The 20450-nt window shown below is 35.2% G+C and overlaps 2 protein-coding genes across 2 annotated transcripts; one reads left to right on the top strand and one right to left on the bottom strand.

Moving 5' to 3' along the window:
• The first annotated feature begins 53 nt into the window (after positions 1–53).
• Positions 54–13378, top strand: LOC128213534 (ribitol-5-phosphate transferase FKTN-like). Its single transcript, XM_052919323.1, has 8 exons — positions 54–223; positions 6780–6806; positions 7370–7546; positions 7864–8120; positions 9181–9431; positions 9648–9781; positions 10286–10410; positions 11592–13378. The coding sequence occupies exons 1-8, from the start codon at positions 128–130 to the stop codon at positions 11803–11805; spliced, it is 1281 nt and encodes a 426-aa protein (XP_052775283.1). The 5' UTR covers positions 54–127; the 3' UTR covers positions 11806–13378.
• A 24-nt stretch (positions 13379–13402) lies between these two features.
• On the bottom strand, positions 13403–20126 carry LOC128213533 (uncharacterized). Its single transcript, XM_052919322.1, has 2 exons — positions 14179–20126; positions 13403–13881 (listed from the first exon to the last, which is right to left on the bottom strand). The coding sequence occupies exon 1, from the start codon at positions 19447–19449 to the stop codon at positions 18115–18117; it is 1335 nt and encodes a 444-aa protein (XP_052775282.1). The 5' UTR covers positions 19450–20126; the 3' UTR covers positions 13403–13881; positions 14179–18114.
• Positions 20127–20450: the final 324 nt, after the last annotated feature.

Below are 20450 nucleotides of genomic sequence, written 5' to 3'. Positions count from 1 at the left end.
TAATATAATAATATTTACTTTTATTATACTGAAAAACGAATTTTGTGCTGAATTCAAAATGGCAGCATCCGTGAAGTCTGCGCGTACATATTAATTTGCTGCAAATGCTTGTTTTTAATTGAATGTCATGAAGAAGTCAGTTGTTTTTAAATGTCTTTTTATTTTCATCTTTTGTTTTATAAGTGTACAAATATTCATCGTCCCAGCGTATTTAGATAATCAGGTACATGTAAATAGATATAAATTGTAAAAGTGGCAGTCAACAGCTTGATAAGAGGTTACACACTACTAATATAAAAGTCTCAAGATAAATTAACTTATAATGTATATATGACTTTATTATATGCGTTCCGATGGTTTAAAGAGATTCTTCATTAAAATATAAATGAAATCAAAGTTCAGTGCACGTTAAGTGCACTGGTACAATACTTCCCCACAATGGCTTGATGATCACAGGAAGCAGTTAGGTTGACAGGACCCACAGTATTGCCACGCCCCCCTCCCCCAAAAAATCAAAACAATGGATATATATTTTCATGATTAAAAATGATTCGAAGATGATCACACAAATCTAAATATCAAACAAAAGTTCCACGATTTCTTTTCCGATATTTAGTATTTTTACTTATTAAATGTTGACTTGTTTAAGACCGTGTACGGATGCTGGTTGTTGTGAAACTCATAGTTATCTTATTAGGTTTAAAATTGTCTTCAAATAACTTGCAATAGTCCCAATATATAATAAAGTTTCAGAAAATGTACAACCTCAATACATTTCCACCGACAAGATAGATATTTTAAGCCCTTACTCTGACAAACTCCAATGATGAATGGAAGCTAATCCAGACATACAACTAAAGATTTGAAGCTAAACCCCATCAACTGTCATAGCCTAGTCACATGAGCCAGACAAACTGAATTCTACACCGAGATGTCTAGAGGTGCAACGATTTGTTCCAATGCATCAAAAAATGGTTTTTAATCTGATTTGATTCGTTACTGAAAACCCCAAAATTTATTCCATCTGCATATAAAACATGCATGCCAAAAAATGACCAGTTGTATTTGCATTCTACAGGGATGATAAAGTTCAGGATTAGTCTTGAAATCGGGATTCAATATCGCGTAACTTAATAGTTGTCAAGCTGTTCTTTTGCTGGATATTTGCATTAGGAGTAGTAAATTGTAACACTGAAATGTATATAAATGTTTTTTAAACACTTTATGCAGTGGTCTCAAAGCCTGTTGCAATGCTTTGGTCTATATCTATTATTTGAAAACAAAATTTTCAGGATTTGGATTTTGGGTGTGTTACCATCCCTGATTCTTAACATTTTGTCTTTTGTCTTTTGTTGTCTAGGGAACTTCTTTAGCCCTAAAAGGCTAGTAAATCCCTTTAAACTGCTTCGTCTGTAAGTTCTCCGCCTCCGGTATGACTTAATATACTTCAGAAGTATCAAACCGTTTGTTTTTCCAAAGTTTATCAAGACCTGCCTTGAAGGCATTCACAGATGTGGTGTTCACTAATTCATGTGGCAAATTATTTCAAGTTGAAACTGTACGATTGCCGAAAGAATTTTGACGTAACGATTTCCTTGCTTTAGGTTTAAATAATTTCAGATTGTGTCCTCTGGTACCACTATTGTCAGCAAAGGTGAAAAATGTTGTCATACTAATGTCATCAATATTGTGTACTATTCTAAACACTTGAATGATGTCGAATCTTTAACTTCTAAAGTCTAAAGATGGGAGGTTTAATTCTCGTAGGCGATCGTTGTAAGTCAATCCCCTCAAGTCCGGAATTAATCTAGTTGCTCTTCTCTGAGCGTTTTCAATCATCTGTTTACACTTCTTGGTTATTGGGAAATATATCAGGTTTCCATAATCCAGATGCGATCTGATCAGTGATTTGTATAAGGTCAGGAATAGAGTATTGTCAATATGAGTAAACTTTCTTCTTATTAATCCAATAATCATGTTGACTTTGTTCAAAGTATTACTGATGTACTTTTTAAAACTCAAAAAAAAAAAAAAAGTACTCCTAAATCTTTCTCAGAGTCTTCCCTTTTAAGCTGTTTTATATTTCCATCTCTGTCAGTCATATGGTAGTCAGTGTCAACTCTTTTCCGACCAAAAGAAACTACTTTACACTTCTGCACATTAATTTTAAAAGCCAGTCCTTGCTCCATTGACACAGGTTATCTATATCTTCTTGAAGATGTTGTTGATCCACTCTCGCAGAAAGAGGAGTATAATCTTTGCAGTCATCAGCAAATTTCTTACATATACTTCTTACTACATCAGGTAGATCGTTTACAAAGATAATAAATAAAATTGGTCCCAGGACAGATCCTTGAGGTATTCCGGATATAACTGAATTCCAGTTTGATTTATGGCCATTCAATACAACACGTTGCAAGCGATCACTCAGGAAACTTTGAAGCCAAACTAGTATTTTCCCTGATATTCCATATGATTCCACCTTCTTCAGAAGTCTACGATGCGGTACACTATCGAACGCTTTACTGAAATCCAAATAAACTGTGTCAACCTGCAAATCTTTATCTATTGCCTCTGTCCAATCTTCAAGTACTGACAGGAGCTGAAGAATAGTATTTCTGTTTTTTCCTAAACCCAAACTGGCAGTCTGACAATAATCCATTTTCATTGAGATGGTCAACAATATTCTGTCGAATGATTCTTTCCAGCATTTTACAAATTACAGAAGTTAAAGATACTGGGCGATAGTTCCCAGGATTTGATCGATCTCCTTTCTTGAATATACTAGAAACATTTGCCAATTTCCAGTCTTGAGGTAAAAGACCACTCTCTATAGATTTTTGAAATATAACACTCAATGGTTTGTACAGTTCCTCTGAGCACTGCTTCAGGAAAAAGGGGTGACAATCATCAGGACCACACACCTTCAAAGTATTTAAACTTTTCAAATGTTTTAAAACTACTTCTGGTTGTATAACAATATCGGATATTGAGTTTTGTTGGTCAACTTTGTCATCAAATGGTGGAATGTTAGAATTATCTTCTCTTGTAAAGACTGATGCGAAGAAGTCATTCAAAACATTTGCCTTTCCTTCATTCTCAGTTACTTGGTTACCATCTTTATCAACCAGGTCTCGGATACCAGTTTTACTTTTGGTTTCACCTTTCACGTAACTCCAAAAAGCCTTTGGATTTGTTTTTGAACATTCAGCAACTCCTTTCTGATATTTTTTCTTAGAAAATCTAATTGCTTTTGTCGCACTGTTACGTAATTTACAATAGGCTTGGTAGTCTCTATAACTATGGCTTTGGGTAAAACGTCTCCATGCATGGTATTTCTTTTTAACTTTTTTCACACAATAGAAATCCATCCATTTTGGTTTTTGAAACTTTTTACCATTGACAGATTTTGGTATGATTTTTTCAATACAAACATTAATATGTTTTACATGTCACTTTTTGTTATGCAGTGTGCAATTGGTTGATAGTTAATCTTGCATCCAATCAATAATTCCTCATTGAAAGATGCTCCAAAAAAACTTTGAGTAGGATTGGTAAAAAACTAAAATTAAGAGGTCTCCGCGTGAGATCAACATAAAAAGCAACATGTAAAATTTATTTCTATGATTTCTATGACGTTTGCTATCCAAAGTCCGGCGGCTCGACTAATCTCATGTAGCATTTGGATGTGTTAATAATTAGAGTCCTTCAAATTGTCAAATCGACATGTACAGAAAAAAACCACACATTTATAACAGAAACTATCTGTTAATGAACAGATAGTTTCTGTTACGAGTGTGATGTTTTTTTGTTATTTAACTTTTTTGTTAATTAAAATTTGTTCTTGATGAAACACTGTCCTAGCCTTTCATTATTGCCATGATTAAACAACCTTGAAAAATACAACTTAATATTTAAAAGAACTTCCATACTAGAATGTCCAGGATGATATAACAGTCACTAAAGGGACTGGACACCAGATTGGCACCTGTAACGAATCTCAGGACAATTATTTGATAAAATGTTTTACGCTTTGATATCATAATGGTAAAAAAATACCAAAATATAAAAAAAAATAGAGTTGGAGACCAGGTTCAAACCGGTGTCGCCAAAATTGCAGTCCAGTGTTCTATCCACTGTGCTACGAAGGTTTAAGCTATGTACCTAATTTTGTAATATCACGTGATAACATCGACTAGCCAATCACGCATAAGGAATGAATTCTACTAGATAGACATACCTAGTAATCTTTTTTAATGGAAAAATACGAAAAAACTGCGAAAAATAAATTAATTGTAAACTGTGTTACTTCAATTAGTAGGTTTCAATGCATTGTACACATTGATACCAAGTTTATGTCAGTTTTCAACAATTTTTTTTTATATTTCGCTATTTCTTTAATGATATACTGCTCAAAAGCAACAACATCATTATAGCTCAAACAAAGTAAAAGACATTGAGGACAAGTTTCACATTTTCCCAATATATAAACGCAAATGAGCCTATGCTTTCAAGATTCCTGACCAACCATATGAAGTCTTTGCCACTGATATATTTTACTGGAATGACAAAGACTGCATTGTCATAGTAGACTTATATTCAAGATTCTTTGAAGGTGGACGATTACCAAATTTCAGGTCAAATACCGTTATACACAAGATGAAAGAATTCTTTGTAACACATTGTATCCCTTACCAAATCAAATATGATAATGAAGGCTCTGCAAAAATGTGGGATTTTGAGCAAATACATCTTTTACTATTCATTGTACCCGCAAGGCAATACTTGAGCTGAGTGATGCATTCAGACTATCAAATGCATCTTCACAAAAGCCAAAATGGAGACGAAAGATCCATACATAGTAATATTTGAGAACTACAACTCACCAATTTCCTGTGGCATGCCAATGTAGGTCAATATTACCATCACAATGTCATACAGTCTAAAACTCACAACATTGATGCAAAAATGCATAAATATCATCAAATATCAAAAATCATTCATTCACAAGAATAACAGATCAAATACCATCAAATACTGTTACATCATTGCACATACCAGAAATAATCACCCAAGTTCAAAGTCATCACAACCAATGACTTTCCAAGAAGTGCAACAGCAAAGGCAACAGGTTAATGATGAAATGATAAATATAATAACTCGTCACTTGTACTAGTCATGAAAGAACTATCTTACTGCAGTTATTGTGTAAATATTCATGTTTCTTTATTTTCATATTTTCTGTTTCAATCAGTTTTGTGTGAAAATGACAAACTGTTGAAACTTTTACATGGATTTATATTATGATTAAACCTTTGTACATTGAACATTTAATCTAATATTTTAAGTGAGAAACAGCTTCAATTTAACGCATTCTGTGTTGATAAACTTAACAGAATGAAAACAAATTGTCAGACATAATTATCCAGAGGAACAGGCATTGGAGATAAAATAACATTACCAGGACATTTATAATCTACCAGAGAGCACCCAGAAACAACTAGTTTTTATTAGGGATGCAAACGAATGGCAAAATTGATATTTGAATATTAGGTAATTCTTTTGATCGAATATTCGATTACCAATATGAATGTATAAGAAGTGTAGTAAACTACTACTATTATTGTTTGCTTTAGTAATACTGGTAGCCGGTGCATTTTAACCCTTCTTCGTCATAGCCAAGGACCCTGATTTTTCCAAACACTAGCAGCGAAATTCCCCATTTACAAAAAAAATCTAACAAAAGCAATAGCTTTTGAACATTTAAAACAAAAATTTCAATTTCACTGAAAAAGGCGAAGATCGAAAATTTCTGGTTGAATGTCATGATGCTCCAACAGGTCGTTCTGTAGGATGAGTGGCCTCATTCTGGGATTGACATCTGCAAAATATAAGTATGGAAAAACCAAACCTACTCGGAAATTAGATAAATAATAAAACGAAAATAACCCTGAATATTGACTCATCTATTGTACAACAATGACCTAAATAGCTATTCTGTACAGTTACATTTCAAAGCACGAACGTTATATCAAAACATGGAAAACAGCATATAACTAGCACATGTCATCCATAAACGTTGATTTGAGCAATATTGCACAGCTAAATTTGGCAGCCATGACACCACTTTGGTAGCCGATTCCATATAATATCTATTAATGGTCATCATAATTTACCGAAAATAATTGTAAGTTGTTTGATGTCACTTGTCTTATAGCAAGTTTTTGTAAAATTACGGGTACCGTTTATAGTCTCCGACCATGTGTCCCTTATTAACATAAAATAATTATGCCGCGTGTATAGTGTCATCACGTTCACGCCTCTGGCATTAGGGGACACTCCTAAAAACAAGACAAGCCAATATATACAACAGCACTGTTGTAGGGAAAAGATTTTATTTTATTTACCAAACAAAAAGCATCGAATATTCGAATACCGATTTTGACATTTGAATATTAAACGTTTGATCGAATATTGGAATATTGGAATATTCGTTTGCATCCCTAGATTTTATATCACTTAATGTTATCATTGTGAGTAGTTGCTAGGAATTTCATAAAAAAATTGTGCTGATTGAAATAACTGCTGAACTTGAATTTGTTTTCTAATAGTGTTAAAATTGATTCCTTCAATTTATTCATAAAAAAATAGATGTTGTATTTTGAACTTTACTCAAAAAATCTTTGTTGTATTCCTTGAGATGGGTGTGTGATGTTAATAATTCAATCAATGAATATCAATTAGTTCACTAACAAACTGTTCACTTCTCATAATTTCAGGAGAGGCAAAAGAAAGATGAATTATTGGTAAGTTGATTGAAGTTTTAACCTGACTGTCTTAAGGGATGGATGCCTGTTCCATTCGGAGGGGGATACTCACATTTTTTTTCCTTTTAGGGGTAATCTTGTAAGTTAAATAGTACATGTTTCTGTTATATGTATGTAAAATCCACAGGATAGATTACACATACCATTTATTTGCTTCCTCACCACTGGATAATGAATCTGCCAATGCCTTTGGATCTTTGGCCATTTTCCATCGAATTCACCCTCTGATGTACTTGCAGTGCAGTTCAATGTAAAGATTTCTGACTTGGTAAACTGTCCTTATACATCCAAGGTTGTTTTTGATGGAAAATGGCTGAGATATTTTGGTGATCTGTCTAACAAGGCCATCCAAGGGACACATTTGTGACATTTCTTGTTTTTTGGGCTCTTCTAGAATAGTCTATAATTTCTACCCTGTCTACACTTGGTAGTAAATTACTAGTAATGTAAACTCATATAACTGCATTTGAAATTGATTAAAACAAGCTTTATCAGCCAATTATAATACATAGAAAATGTAGTATTGTCACTTAAACCTGCAGGTATCCTTCACCCAGATGCAGAGGCTTATGAAGCTCACCACAGCCCTGCATGTGAACCTGTTTGTAGTGGATCCAGACCTACTGTCAGCTGGTGACAAGTGGCCAGCCAGACTGCGAGAGGGACTTGTGCGCTCTGTCACACTGGGACATCTACACAGTAGTGAGGCAGTCAGACTGGTATGTCTTGTATGATATGTTGTAATAAGTATGTTTTTTTATAAATTGCCAACACAATGTGCTGACATTGTATGATATAGATGCTAAAAGGTCATTTGGTGTTAATTGTCTTTTCTCTTGATAGAGAGATGTTATTTAAACTAAAAAATCTGTAAAAATTATGTATGATAGACTTGTCAGTTTGAGTAAAAGTTCAATATGTTGTATTGATAGAACATTTTTATTAGCTTAAGCTTTGCATTTTTAATGTAACAGAATTAAATTCTTTAAACTTCAGAAGAAAAAAACTGATATTGCTCTAACCATTTAAATTACAGGATAGATACCGTGCCCACTTTGAAACCCTTGGATTCAAGTATTACACAACCAGTACGTTTGATCCAGGAAGTAAGACACACCTCCCTGCCCACCACTTCCTGTGTGGAACGAGACTTACTGTGCACATTGTGGAATGGTTTAACAGGACGAAGGACACGGTCTGGCACAGCGAGGTCAGATGGAGGCACCCCCCTCCCCTCAACACATGTGTGCTGGATGACAGGCATTTCTATCAGCATCCCGGACTCTATGACAAGTATGTTAAATATAATATTATTTCAAGTATATGTTCACTGTATTGTTCTACATGTGTGCTTCTCTGAATTCACATTTAATATATAATAAACTTAATTGAATAAACATATATTATACACAGCTGCCTTTTTTTTTGAATCACAACAATTTCAAATGCAATTATTACAGTGTAAATGATCTTTGTTACATTATTCTTCCAATATGTTCCATTAAATGTAAACTTGCAGTATAAAGTGCTCTGCTAAACTCACACAGTTACCAGGCTAATAATATTTGACCAAGCATGACCTAATCTAGTTTAAACCACAATCTCACCCGTGCTCAATGATAAGCCAGTCAGACGGTATAAGGGGATGTTAGGATGCTTTTCCAACTTTGTGTATCATGTTGAGTTTGTAGTTTAAAGGTACATGTATCCGTCAAGACTGTGTAGCAGTCAAAACAGATGCATGTTCATTCACTAAACAAGAGGTGATATGGTTGGCAGAAAATTATCCTTTCATAAAATTCCTTTTATTATATGTCTCCTTTCATGATTTCCATGTTTAAAGGCTCTGCTTTTAGTTGAAACCAGTGATACTGCAATAAGTTCTTAAACACCATTTCCCGAAATATACATGAGGGAAATGAAGTGATAAATCAATTATTCTATTAAGCAATCACTGATTTAGTGCATTTTTTTATACATGTATATAAACACAAATCAGCAATTGAATATATTCAAAGTCCTTTCTTAGGAAGTATAGTACCGGGGTACTAAAAGAGGCTCAAAGTATGTTCTGAATAGTAAGTTTATATTCTAAAAAACTGGGATAATCAGTCTGTTAAAGGTAGCACTCAACACAGTGCTATATTTTAACATAGGAAATTGATAGGCATATAATAAAGACAGACTGTACTGCCAAGTTTATGTTCAAATACCAAATGTTAAGTCCCCCACCATTATTTTCTCTACTTTGCCTCTTGCTGCTGAATGCAAATATTAGCTTTGATACAGTTTGCACAAGGCAAGTTTATTTACGCAAAACACTGCACAACCTTGTCTGTATGTTCTATTTCAGCTTTCATATTTCTAAAGTGGACAAGTATTATGTTCCAAATCCAGCTGAGAAGTTCTTACAAGACATACCAGACAGTAACTTAGTGGAATGTAACCTGACTAGAGCCGACCAGTTTTTCCGAAAAAATCCGCCAGACAGTGCAGAACAGGCAAAACTGTTTCAGAGAAATGCTCGACAAATCATTGCAAGAGCAAAACTGTACTTGGATGAACTAGGGATACCTTTCTGGCTCAGCAGTGGAACTTGTCTTGGTATGCATTTGATTTGAAACACAGTTAGGTGTTTGTTATTGCTTTGAAACTTGAACTTTGAAATATATTTCTTGGATTTCATGTCCATTATTTTGAAGCTTACGATTATGAAATGTTGGCGTAAATTGATGAAGACAGATCGAAAGAAGGTCACTTTGTATGCCCGTTTGTTGATCACATATAAAATAACCTATAAAATATATTTAACTATTGCAGGCTGGTTCCGACAGTGCAGTATTATAACCTACAGTCAGGATGTGGACCTGGCAATATTTATACGTGACTTCAAACCAGAGCTCATACCAACTTTTGAGAGGGGAGGGTTTTTCCTGAAACATGTCTTCGGGAAGGTACATAAGATACCTATGATTCATATTTTTAAAGTATTTTCAAAAATTTATTTAAAATTGAACTACTGCATTCTCATAGACTTAGTATGTTATTATTTTCTATAATTTCATAGAGCCAAACGTAGTCAAATCAGAATAAGAAAAAGCTGTAGAGTGAATTCATGTTGGATGGTTTCTTATTTAAAACTAAGAATGTAATCATTGATAATTATAAGAGCTGTTCATCTTGTGTCATTTTCAATAACATTTATTTGGCTTCTTCTAAAATTGTCTCAGCTAAACTTAATTCATACAACAAATATTTTTCTAATGAAACAGTCATTGAAAAGTCGCTCACACCTGCACGGATAAAATACTTTCCAAGCTTTCTCAGGTTATTTATTACAGATTTCAGGGCTTGTAATAATTCTGAATCAAAGTACTAGTGGAACAATATGGGCTTGGTGATTTAAAAGCTGAAATTTGATGACTGATGTACAGTAACACTGTTTGGTACATTTGCAGGTGTCCGACAGTTACGAGCTGTCGTTCCAGGCAGGAGACATCAAGCTAGATCTGTTCTTCTTCTACGAGGAGGGAAACATTACATGGAACGGTGGAACACACCATGAGACAGGGCAAAAATACAAGTTTGTAAACTTCGCATTTTTCAGAGAATACCAAAAAAAGAGAATTTAAGAATACATCTGAATTGTTCTTGCTGTTTGATGATGAAAATCTTTGGAAGCCTGACATTACAAAACATTATATTAACAAGCCCTCATATCATTTTACAAGACTTAAGTTCTGAGCCAAAGAATTTTGTTAATCCATATAAAAATAAAGGAATATGTCAGTATTACCCTATAAGCCCTTGCAGTCAGCGAGGCTTTGCGGGCTTTTTTCTATTAATATAATAGATTCTGATTACTTTTTTATTTCAACGAAAAAGAAACACATTCCTGTCTTTACCAAAGCCAGCAAATGTTTTTGATCCTGAAAGCACTAACCAAATTGAAATAATACAATGAAAGGTCTCAAGACAAACTCAGTAGCCAAAACTGTTACTGAAAGCCCTGTCCAGAGACACAAATTTCAAGGTCTTAACGAGAAACATTACATCATGGTACTACAAAGGCAGAATAACATTTATATTAAAATATCTTGATAAATTTATTGTCTGGTTGAATTAATTTTTTGAGTTTTGAACCTTTAATTATTTAAAATTGGTCTAAAAATGCTTTTGTCTTTTATAGCTGCAAAGGTGTTGCACTTCGATTTTTTTGACATGTGGATTGTCATTTTGTGTAACAATAGTGGTCTCTTGATAATTGAAAAAATGTCTTAAAAATTGTGTGCTGCAGTGTCTTAAAAAATGTGTGCAGCATGCAGCTCCAAAAGACAGGTATTGCACCCACAACTATGAATCTTCATAGAAAGGTTGGTCACAATGGGTTGATGTGCAGTTACCATTTATTTTACTCTGTCTATCAAGAGTTATGGCCCTTGAATTAGTAAAAAAGTGGTCTTTAACATTGTTTTTAATCTAGCACCTTAAGTATTGCACCAACACTCATGAAACTTCATAGAAATATTGGTCAGCATATCTTTTTGTAAGACTGCCATTTCTTTCTTTTCACCTTTTGGCCCGTTTATTCCAGAATATGACAATTTTTATTCAAATTTTTTGGGAAATCAATATTTGGGCATTGGGAACATAACTTTATAATATATTCTATTAGAAATCGACCTCAGACTCTTGTTTCCTGGGCTTTACATGAAATGTGTTAACTGTATTTTAATATTAAATGAATTATGTTGTTGATTTCAGGTACTTATTTCCAACATTTAATTTGTGTTGGACTGTGTTTCTGGACTTGAAAGTGCGCGTGCCATGTCCACCCCAGCCCTACATAGAGGCCAACTATGGACAGAACTGGCTGGAGCCAGTCACACACTGGGAGTGGAACAAGAGTCCGCCAAATGTGAGGGAAAATGGAGTGTGGCCAAAAGAGGAATGGGATGAAGTTATTCAGGTTTTCTGATTTAATATAAATGTGATAGTGTGGTTATATCCTCATAATTGTCATATACTCTGTTATGTATGTCAAAATATGTTGATTTATATTAGAATTTTAACAACAAGGGTTTGATCTTTTGTTTCTAGATGTTTACCTTATTGTTTTCTATTTCTCTGTACATATATTTACAATTATGAGGTCAGCCTTTGGTAATCTTACTATTAAAATACCTTGTATACTGTTACTTTTAAGTTAAAAGTTTGCTGTGAATGTGGAAGTTTTTCTAGTCAATATGCCTTACTGGGAATTTTTTTTGGGGATTGTATTTGTTTCAATATGTTAGTGTGTATTAATATCGTTTTTGCCAAAGAATGATCTCATATTTTATACGCTTGAAAGTTCAATTTTGTATGGCAACTCCTAGTGGTATTTTTTGTATTCTGTATTCAGTGCTAATGTGAGGTTCCATAAATCTATTGATACTGTATTTTTGTAATTCACCTTGAGAACAAGAGTGTTCAAGGTAAATTGTTGTTGTGATCAGCCTATGTCCATCATCATTTAATGTGTATACAAAGTCCTCGTTTGGAGTCTCCATCCCAATCATTTGAATAATTAAGAACAAATCTAATGCAGTATTGTCCACCAGTAAGACCTTTATACAACTTGGATGTTATCAATGTTAAGCTGCATTTTTTTCATCCACTCTCTTTTTCAACTGAGGCCGTTTGAGTTGTTTTGTCAATTATTCTGTTATTTGTCAATGTATAAATGTAAACAATAATTTGATTTTAAAATATGTTTAGCAAAAGAAACCTAGCCTAAGCTTATAATGAGTATTATATTGAAAGTGGAGGCCGATACAGATACTAGTAACATTGGACTATGGTTAAATTATGTACACCTGTAACATATCAACAGCATTAAAAAAAATTAAAACATCAGAGATGATGAGCTTAAGTCGACTAAGTCAAACAAAGGGATCAAACATAATTATGATAGGCTGCAGATATTGATTTAAGTGTTTTTTAAAGTTTGCTGTTAACACAAAATGTGCAAATTTATGCTTCTGAAGGTGAGCATATTAAAATTACACCGTCAGAGAGTCCATCGTTTTCTTCCTTTTTTGTGTCCGAGCTGCAACTTTGTCATGTGAGGAACTATTTTAAAATAAATTGGAACATGTGTTTTGTACATAAAGGTTAAGGTCACACCAACAAGTTGATCAGTATGGAATGCTGCTCATATATGTAAGTAGAGTGTAGTTGGTTGTGTCAGGCTGTTATTTCGTTAGTTGTGCACAGACAGATTTTAAAATAAATTTACACATGCGTCTGGTGCATGAAGGTTATGTTTCAGGTGCAAGAACCAGTTAAAGGTCACACTTAAAGTTTAAACCTTATGGAATGCTGTAACATTAATGTACATAGATAGAGTATAGGTGGTAGTGTTGGATTACTTTTAAATTTGGTCTGTTTTTACTATATATTTTATTTCCATTGCTTCAATGATTAGTTTCAGAGTTGATGATTCATTTTATTTTAATAGAGCTGGTTGTTTGAAAATCATTTATTGTCTCATCAAACTTTGAAATATTTTTTAAGAGTTTATTCCTTTCCCCAAGAAAGTTGAGTTTTTCTCTTTGTCAGTTGCCATTACTTTCACTTTCATCTCATCGTACTTTCTCTCAACAATACTCTTAGAGTGGCTACATTCCTTTTTAACAAAATCTACATCAACAACAATGTCAATGACTTCTTTCTTGGCAGTCACAGTGTTTTTTCCTGTACATTTTTCCTCTAGGCATGAACCAAAAACAAACGAAGAAAACAAACACTAAGTTTTGAACAAGTCATATTAATACATATATATATATACATGTAGCTATGTAATGAATCATGATCACTTCATCAATTGATATGTTACAAGATAAAATGCTCAGTATTAATATATATAATTTTGATTTTTTTCTTCAGCTCAATTCTTCTTACATGGAATAATACATACCTCTGTCATCAAAAGTTGAACTTGCTGCTTAATGGCCTTTAATTCTGTGCAACATGAATGACAGGCATCTAGACTGGTTAACTGGTAGCCATTCTGAAGTCATAAGTCGTGTAGGAATGATTTAAACAGTAGAAAGAGTGCAGCTAGGAATGCAGGGCAGTCAGGACCTACATGTATACCTCAAAGAATTTATTCAGCTTTGTTTTTTTAGGGCAGTTCCAGAATAAGTTGTATTTTTTTCTGTTACCACACTAGCGACAATTTTTATTTTTGTTTTCCTCACCCATCTGATTTACCATACGAGCTTTTAGTTAAAACATAATAGTTTGATCTGTAAAAAGTGACAGCAAGTTATGGAAGTAAAATTGGTCTGCCGGCTTTATTTAATACCTCGAAATTTTGGTGCCATACATAGCAATCCTTGTGCGAGCGAGCCAGTTTTCAAAATCTTCCATTTCCCCAACTGCGCCATGCCATTTGTGTGCTTTCCTTGAATGTTTCATCAACCTGGCCTCTAGCCATCCTTTACATCTATAAGGTGTAAGTGGGCAACTTATCTCTGGCAACCACAATGCCCTTTGAGTGGTCTTGCTCATATCAGATACATATCATTATCCAATACCATCTCCTCTTGGTGTGGCAATGGGAACATAAGATCACTAGAGAGGGAAAGTTCCCAACCCAGCATTAACCCATAAGGCGTGTACCCAGTTGGTACTAAGGATCTGAGGGATTTATAAATGGTAGGGAAGTGAAGTCTACTCTCAAAGTTCCCACTTTGATCCTTGAATTTTCCAATGGACACCAAAACCATGTAAACCATCAGGCAGATGTAGATGAATTCCTTAAAGGATTCTTCGATCTTGACAAGGGCTGTTGGATTTTCCTCTGACATATTAAATTGATGTCTTTTTTAAGACACTGCAGTATTGCCCATCTTAAATTATAATTAACGCCCCTGATGTTGTTTCTTGTAAACAAACTCTTTCCTCATGGCCCCATTTTTAACACAGAATGGAATCACTTGGGAGATCAGAACACTTACTTATTAAGTGTGATTATTAACGATGAACACAATTTAATAAGTGCAAGTCCCATATAGTTGGGCTTACAAAAAGGTCCTTTCTGACTATACAATATATACACATAATCCAAAGTTGGACATATGTAAAGTGTAAACAATATGAGTAAGGTTGGACAGGCAGAAAGAAGGTGGGGTAGGTAGGAGGAAAAATATTAGACAGAGAAGCTGCTGCTTGTTGATCATCTGCGTGGGCTTGGAAATTGCAATGACTTACTGCGCAACTTCTGCCGCATTTCAAGTGAAGACAGATTATGTTACACTAACTAATTGAAATGAGAACAACCACTGAGTATACGTCTGAGTAGATTTAAAAAGCAAAATTTGATTTGATTTTTTTAGCAGATGCTTCCTCTATTGAAGTTACACTGGAATTTTTCGGATGGTCATTGTTTCTTCATAATGGTCCTTGTGGGTGATAGATGCAAAATTAACATATTCTTGATTAAAAATTTTGTCAGTAAGTTTCTGATCTAACAGGGGGTGAATTGCTGAGAAAGCTCCCAATGAAACACGTTCTTGAGCAGTATTGTTAGATATGAATTCAGTATTTACTTCGCTATAAAGGGAATCGACTGAAACAAAGTTTTGCTCTGATGAAACGGAGGATGTATTTGAATGTTAAGTGCATACTATATGATAGTATATATAAGCAATTACTGTCAACTGTCTGGTACAACACTGATCTTGTACAGTGTCTGAAATATATATAGCTGTGTGACAAAATGGTAATGGTAACAAATATATCCACAGAAGGCAGATTTACATGTTTACACATATGGTAATCAAATTACATGCCTTCTTTGAAATGTGACACCCTTCTTTCTGCAAAAAGAAGCGCAATGTATGTTGATCATAGTTTGGGCTTGGAAATTAGTCAATCATGCCAATCCAGGGCAAAATGCTTCCACTGACCCCTTCTTATGCTATATAAATGATGCAATCCGGTTTGAAGTCAAACATTCAGAATCAACAGTAGCAGTGACTATATTGGCACCATTTTGTGTGGGTGGTTTAAGTCAGACTCTGTTATATGTTTTATCATTTAATTTGTTATACCCGTTGATATTGAAATCAATAATGTACACATTTTACACAGACGTACATATTGCAAAATACTGCAATCGACCTCGGTTAATGTCTTATTGCAATATACTATTTAAGTGCATAAAACCACAGCTAAAGTAAACTTACACACCAAATAAAAATAGCAAAATTTCATTTTATAGTTTATTTACAAGACATTTTAAATACATGTACATATAACTCATAGTGTAGCATATATAGTCCATTTTATAAACCAGCTATATATATATATATATATATATATATATATATATGTATACAAAATAGGATGTTAGACCATCGTTTTATATGAAATAGGGTTAGTATCCATAAGGATATGTGAGGTAATCCTTATCGATTACCCTTTTGTCAAACACTATTCTATAGTCCTTTGTTTCTTGTCTCGTGACAAGTGTGGTGTTAGTGATATCCCGGCATATTTTCACATCTGAAACCTGGGCAGAAGTTACCGATGGATGACCCTCTAATCATGTCCACCGCCATAGCGTAATTTATTTTGAGGGAGTTTTTAAAGTTAAGAGTGATACCTTTCACTTTGCAGAATGATGTATAACCATTTTTATCACAACATTTTGTTTTATATGCATAGTTTTTTGGTCCACCAGTAACAAATTTTGTTTCCCGAAACCTCGTCTGTCATATCCCCGAGAAAATCTCCTAGTGGAGGTTTCCACTGCCCTGATCTGGATGCAAATATAATTTAATCTTTGTCACAGGACAGGTTGTGTTCACATGATGCTAAGGCGTTGTAAGTAACTATTATTAGTTATTTGGTCTTTTACTGACTCACTACAGAAAAATGGGGGGTGTGTAAAATCTATACATTTCACAGACCCCCCCATTTTTCCGTAGTTTCCTACTCTGACAAATAATCCTTCAGAATTTAGCCGAAAATTTATTTGCCTTTAAAGTCTTCCCTGCCTTTAAATTCAAACGTCTCTCTTCTTGTTTAATGCTGATGTTTCTCCAAATCTTAACCCGGAAGCCATTTTATCGGTTTTTGCCTGATGACAATAATTGACAGGTCAAGGTCGGCAAGGGAATGCACTTGCTCACGTTGTATTTGACTATTTCGTCTTTTCCAAACCGGTCGTGTCAATGCAGACAGGGCAACTAACAAATTTTACATTTATAATATTTGTAGTAATTTTCGTGATACAAGAAGTGGTTTTAAAGGAAGAATCGATGAATGGAGGTCATTTTTGTCGACTGTTGACTTTACTGAGCCACTATAGAAAAACAGTGGGTCACCATGTGACTTCTCTAATCCAATGAAAAGGTCAGAAACTAGTGGTGGGTGAAATAAAAAAAAATTAGTCTCGCCTGTGCTTTTGTATATGCAGCTATAACAAGGTTTGTTCGAGAAGAAGTCTCAATAAATTCTTCATTGAATGTCCAGTCTAACTGCACAGTTTCTTCATTAACAAAGCGGATATTCTTTATTTCTTGTTGATCGCTAGTCATAAAGTCAAAGAACTCCTTTGTATCTGTTACGTATGACGTCTGTGCTAGGTTTGTACGTTGACCAAACTTTCCCCAGAAGGAGTTCAGCATCAGCTTAGCCAAGGATCGAAGGCCTGGATTTTTGTATATTCTGTCATAGTCTAGGAGAATACCTTCTTTCTCAAAGTATTGTTGGATGTTCATTTGTTTTCTTTTCCCATCTGTACACCAATCTGGTCATCCGCTTGCCTCTTGCTTCACCTTCAGAAAAGTATTTATGTATTCTGTAAATATGCCGCCACATTTGGAGTTTTGGTCATATCTGTGATACCTTATTAAAATGCCACACTTCATACATTTCCAGTATTTTGTAACCCTGAGATAGGGCCAGTTTGACCTCAACTGTTACCCAAGTACTACAGCAGTTATGCCTGCATCCTGTACTTTCATATCAACATGTAAAAGAGATTTATAATATAATTGACAAATCACAATGTCTGTGTCATCTGCTTGCTGATCATCCACTTGGTCAAACGTGTGTCCGCCTTGTTCATGTGGATTGAGTGCAAACTGTTCATCAGGCACTCCCATTTCTACCAAATGCCACATATGCCCCCTAGTCTCATCGCAATATTTATCTATGCAGGCACTGCTTCCACCAGGCCTTTCAGTTCCATTATAGGTTACCTCCATCACTCCCACACCATGCATCTTGCCTACTTCAACCACATCATCGGCCGGATCTTGCCCCTGGGTCGGGATATGGCCTCCTCCCTCGACCCCTGGAGGTTTAAAGATTCTTCAAATGAAACAGCTTTTACAACTTTTGGTCTTTCCCCTTCAGATGCTTCAACCGGGCAATTTCTGATGAAGTGATCCTCACTTTTACATCTAAAACTCTTTATGTCATTATTTGGGGAGGGAGATGGCGACCGGCGCCTTGATGCCCAACGCATTCTTGCAAGGTCATTCATAACACGTTTCATATTATTCCCAAGTTCATGGACTGCACTTTCCATGTGCATCATTCTTCTTTCTAGACTCTCTATTTGGGTCTTAGAAACCATCTTATCCATTTTGTTCTCCAGACATCTGATTCTCTTTTCTGGATCTTCCATACTTTGTTTCCCTTCCTCTTTCATTTTCGGTAAGGAGAACGACACCCTTGGGGACAAAGATGTTCCTGAAGGACGAAATGTAGTTGCAAATTTATCTGGAATAATGTCCTCCTCCAAAGCCACTTCCCTAACTTCTTTCCAGGAACGACCATGAATCGGATTGTGCATATGGATCGCCCACCGTATCTTGTCTAGTGCATCTTCTATGGAACGTGGTCGCTGGTTCGCTACACTCTCACCCGCTTCGCGATCGGAACAACCCAAACAGAAACGCAAAGTGGTTTTCCGGTACATGTACTGTTCAGGGAGTTCACGAAATGCTTTAGTGGCTAGACTTAAAACTCTGTCTGCCCAATCATCTAATGACTCTTCTGGGAATTGTCGAGCATTGTCAAAACGGATGGCAGCTGTCTCCAATAACTCCTTCAGGCCAAACTGTTTCTCAAAACGCTGCATTAAATCATAAAATTCAAAATCAGGAGATTGCTCCATTACCAGAGCATAATACTCACTGGCCTTTCCCTCCAAACACCAGCATAAAGTGTCCTTACACTCCTCAGATGATAACTGGGAGGCTTTGGCATACTTGCCGAACTTGGTACTAAACGCCGCCCAATTTGTTTTTCCATCATAATGTAAAGTTCTTGGTGGGTTAGACACCTTAGACAGTGGTCGTTGAGAACCGGGACGCCCTCTACCCTCTAAATGACCATCTTCATATGGCTCCCGTCTGTACTGCTCATGTCCGGTATGCAGTGGACACCTCCTTTCTGGCGACCACTCACAGTCTCTATCAGGGAAGGAGTCATATTTTTCCCTCCGTGTACGATCACGGATTGAAAAGGAATCTATCCTATCTGTAATTTGATCCAACACATCCCTTTCCCTCTCCCGAGGACTTTCTCTTTCATATTTGCCATACCAGAAAGCCATATTTAAAGGTTCGTAACACAAAATTGAAACACTACACTAATACAAATGGTGCTCTGCCAAGGTAAACCACAAGGAGAAATTACAACAACTAAAAAATGAGTGTGAACCGAGAAAAATCAAATAAAATACACAACCAAAATTGAGCAATTACAAAGGCATTGCAAGTAACTAGAAGCCTCAATAAAATCTTCATTGTATGTCCAGTCTAACTGCACAGTTTCTTCATTTACAAAGCGGATATTCTTTATTTCTTGTTGATCGCTTGTCATAAAGTTAAAGAACTCCTTTGTATCTGTTACGTAAGACGTTTGTGCTAGGTTTGTATGTTGGACAAACTTGCCCAAGAAGGAGTTGAGCATCAGCTTAGCCAAGGATCGAAGGCCTGGATTTTTGTATATTTTGTCATAGTTTAGGAATATACCTTCTTTCTCAAAGTATTGTTGGATGTACATTTGTTTTCTTTTCTCATGTGTACACCAATCTGGCCATCCGCTTGCCTCTTGCTTCACCTTCAGAAAAGTATTTATGTATTCTGTAAATATGCCGCCACATTTGGAGTTTTGGTCATATCTGTGATATCTTATTAAAATGCCACATTTCATAGATCTCCAGTATTTTGTAACCCTGAGACAGGGCCAGTTTGACCTCAACTGTTACCAAAGTACTCAGAGAGGCTCTGTCATTATCAGTATGCTGACATGGGGACACTGCTGGTATTGGTCTGTGCATGATCAGCATAGGCTGAAGAGCAGTTTTCCATTCGACATAGCGGGTAGAACAGGTAGAGTCCACGTGGAGGTACAATTTTGACAGCCAATCATGGCCCGCTCACAGCATCCTGACACACCAGGGTCAAATGATAATCATGTGATCACAACAGTGTACTGAAGTTGAGTATGAACGTGGAAAACTTAATTCACATTTACAAAAAAATGTTAAAATAATATATAGAAGAGTGTATAAAATGATGTTCCTAACATATTTTACTCACACATCATTCT

The sequence above is a fragment of the Mya arenaria genome, chromosome 13 (assembly GCF_026914265.1).
Source record: "Mya arenaria isolate MELC-2E11 chromosome 13, ASM2691426v1".
NCBI lineage: Eukaryota > Metazoa > Mollusca > Bivalvia > Myida > Myidae > Mya > Mya arenaria.
The sequence above is the reverse complement of the archived record's forward strand: the minus strand, read 5'-3'. Positions and strand labels throughout refer to the sequence as shown.

Coding starts and splice junctions, on each gene's coding strand:
- LOC128213534 (XM_052919323.1), top strand. CDS start 128: ATGAAGAAGTCAGTTGTTTTTAAATGTCTTTTTATTTTCATCTTTTGT. Junction 224..6,779: donor CAGCGTATTTAGATAATCAG/GTACATGTAAAT, acceptor TCATAATTTCAG/GAGAGGCAAAAGAAAGATGA. Junction 8,121..9,180: donor CATCCCGGACTCTATGACAA/GTATGTTAAATA, acceptor GTTCTATTTCAG/CTTTCATATTTCTAAAGTGG.
- LOC128213533 (XM_052919322.1), bottom strand. CDS start 19,449: ATGGCTTTCTGGTATGGCAAATATGAAAGAGAAAGTCCTCGGGAGAGG.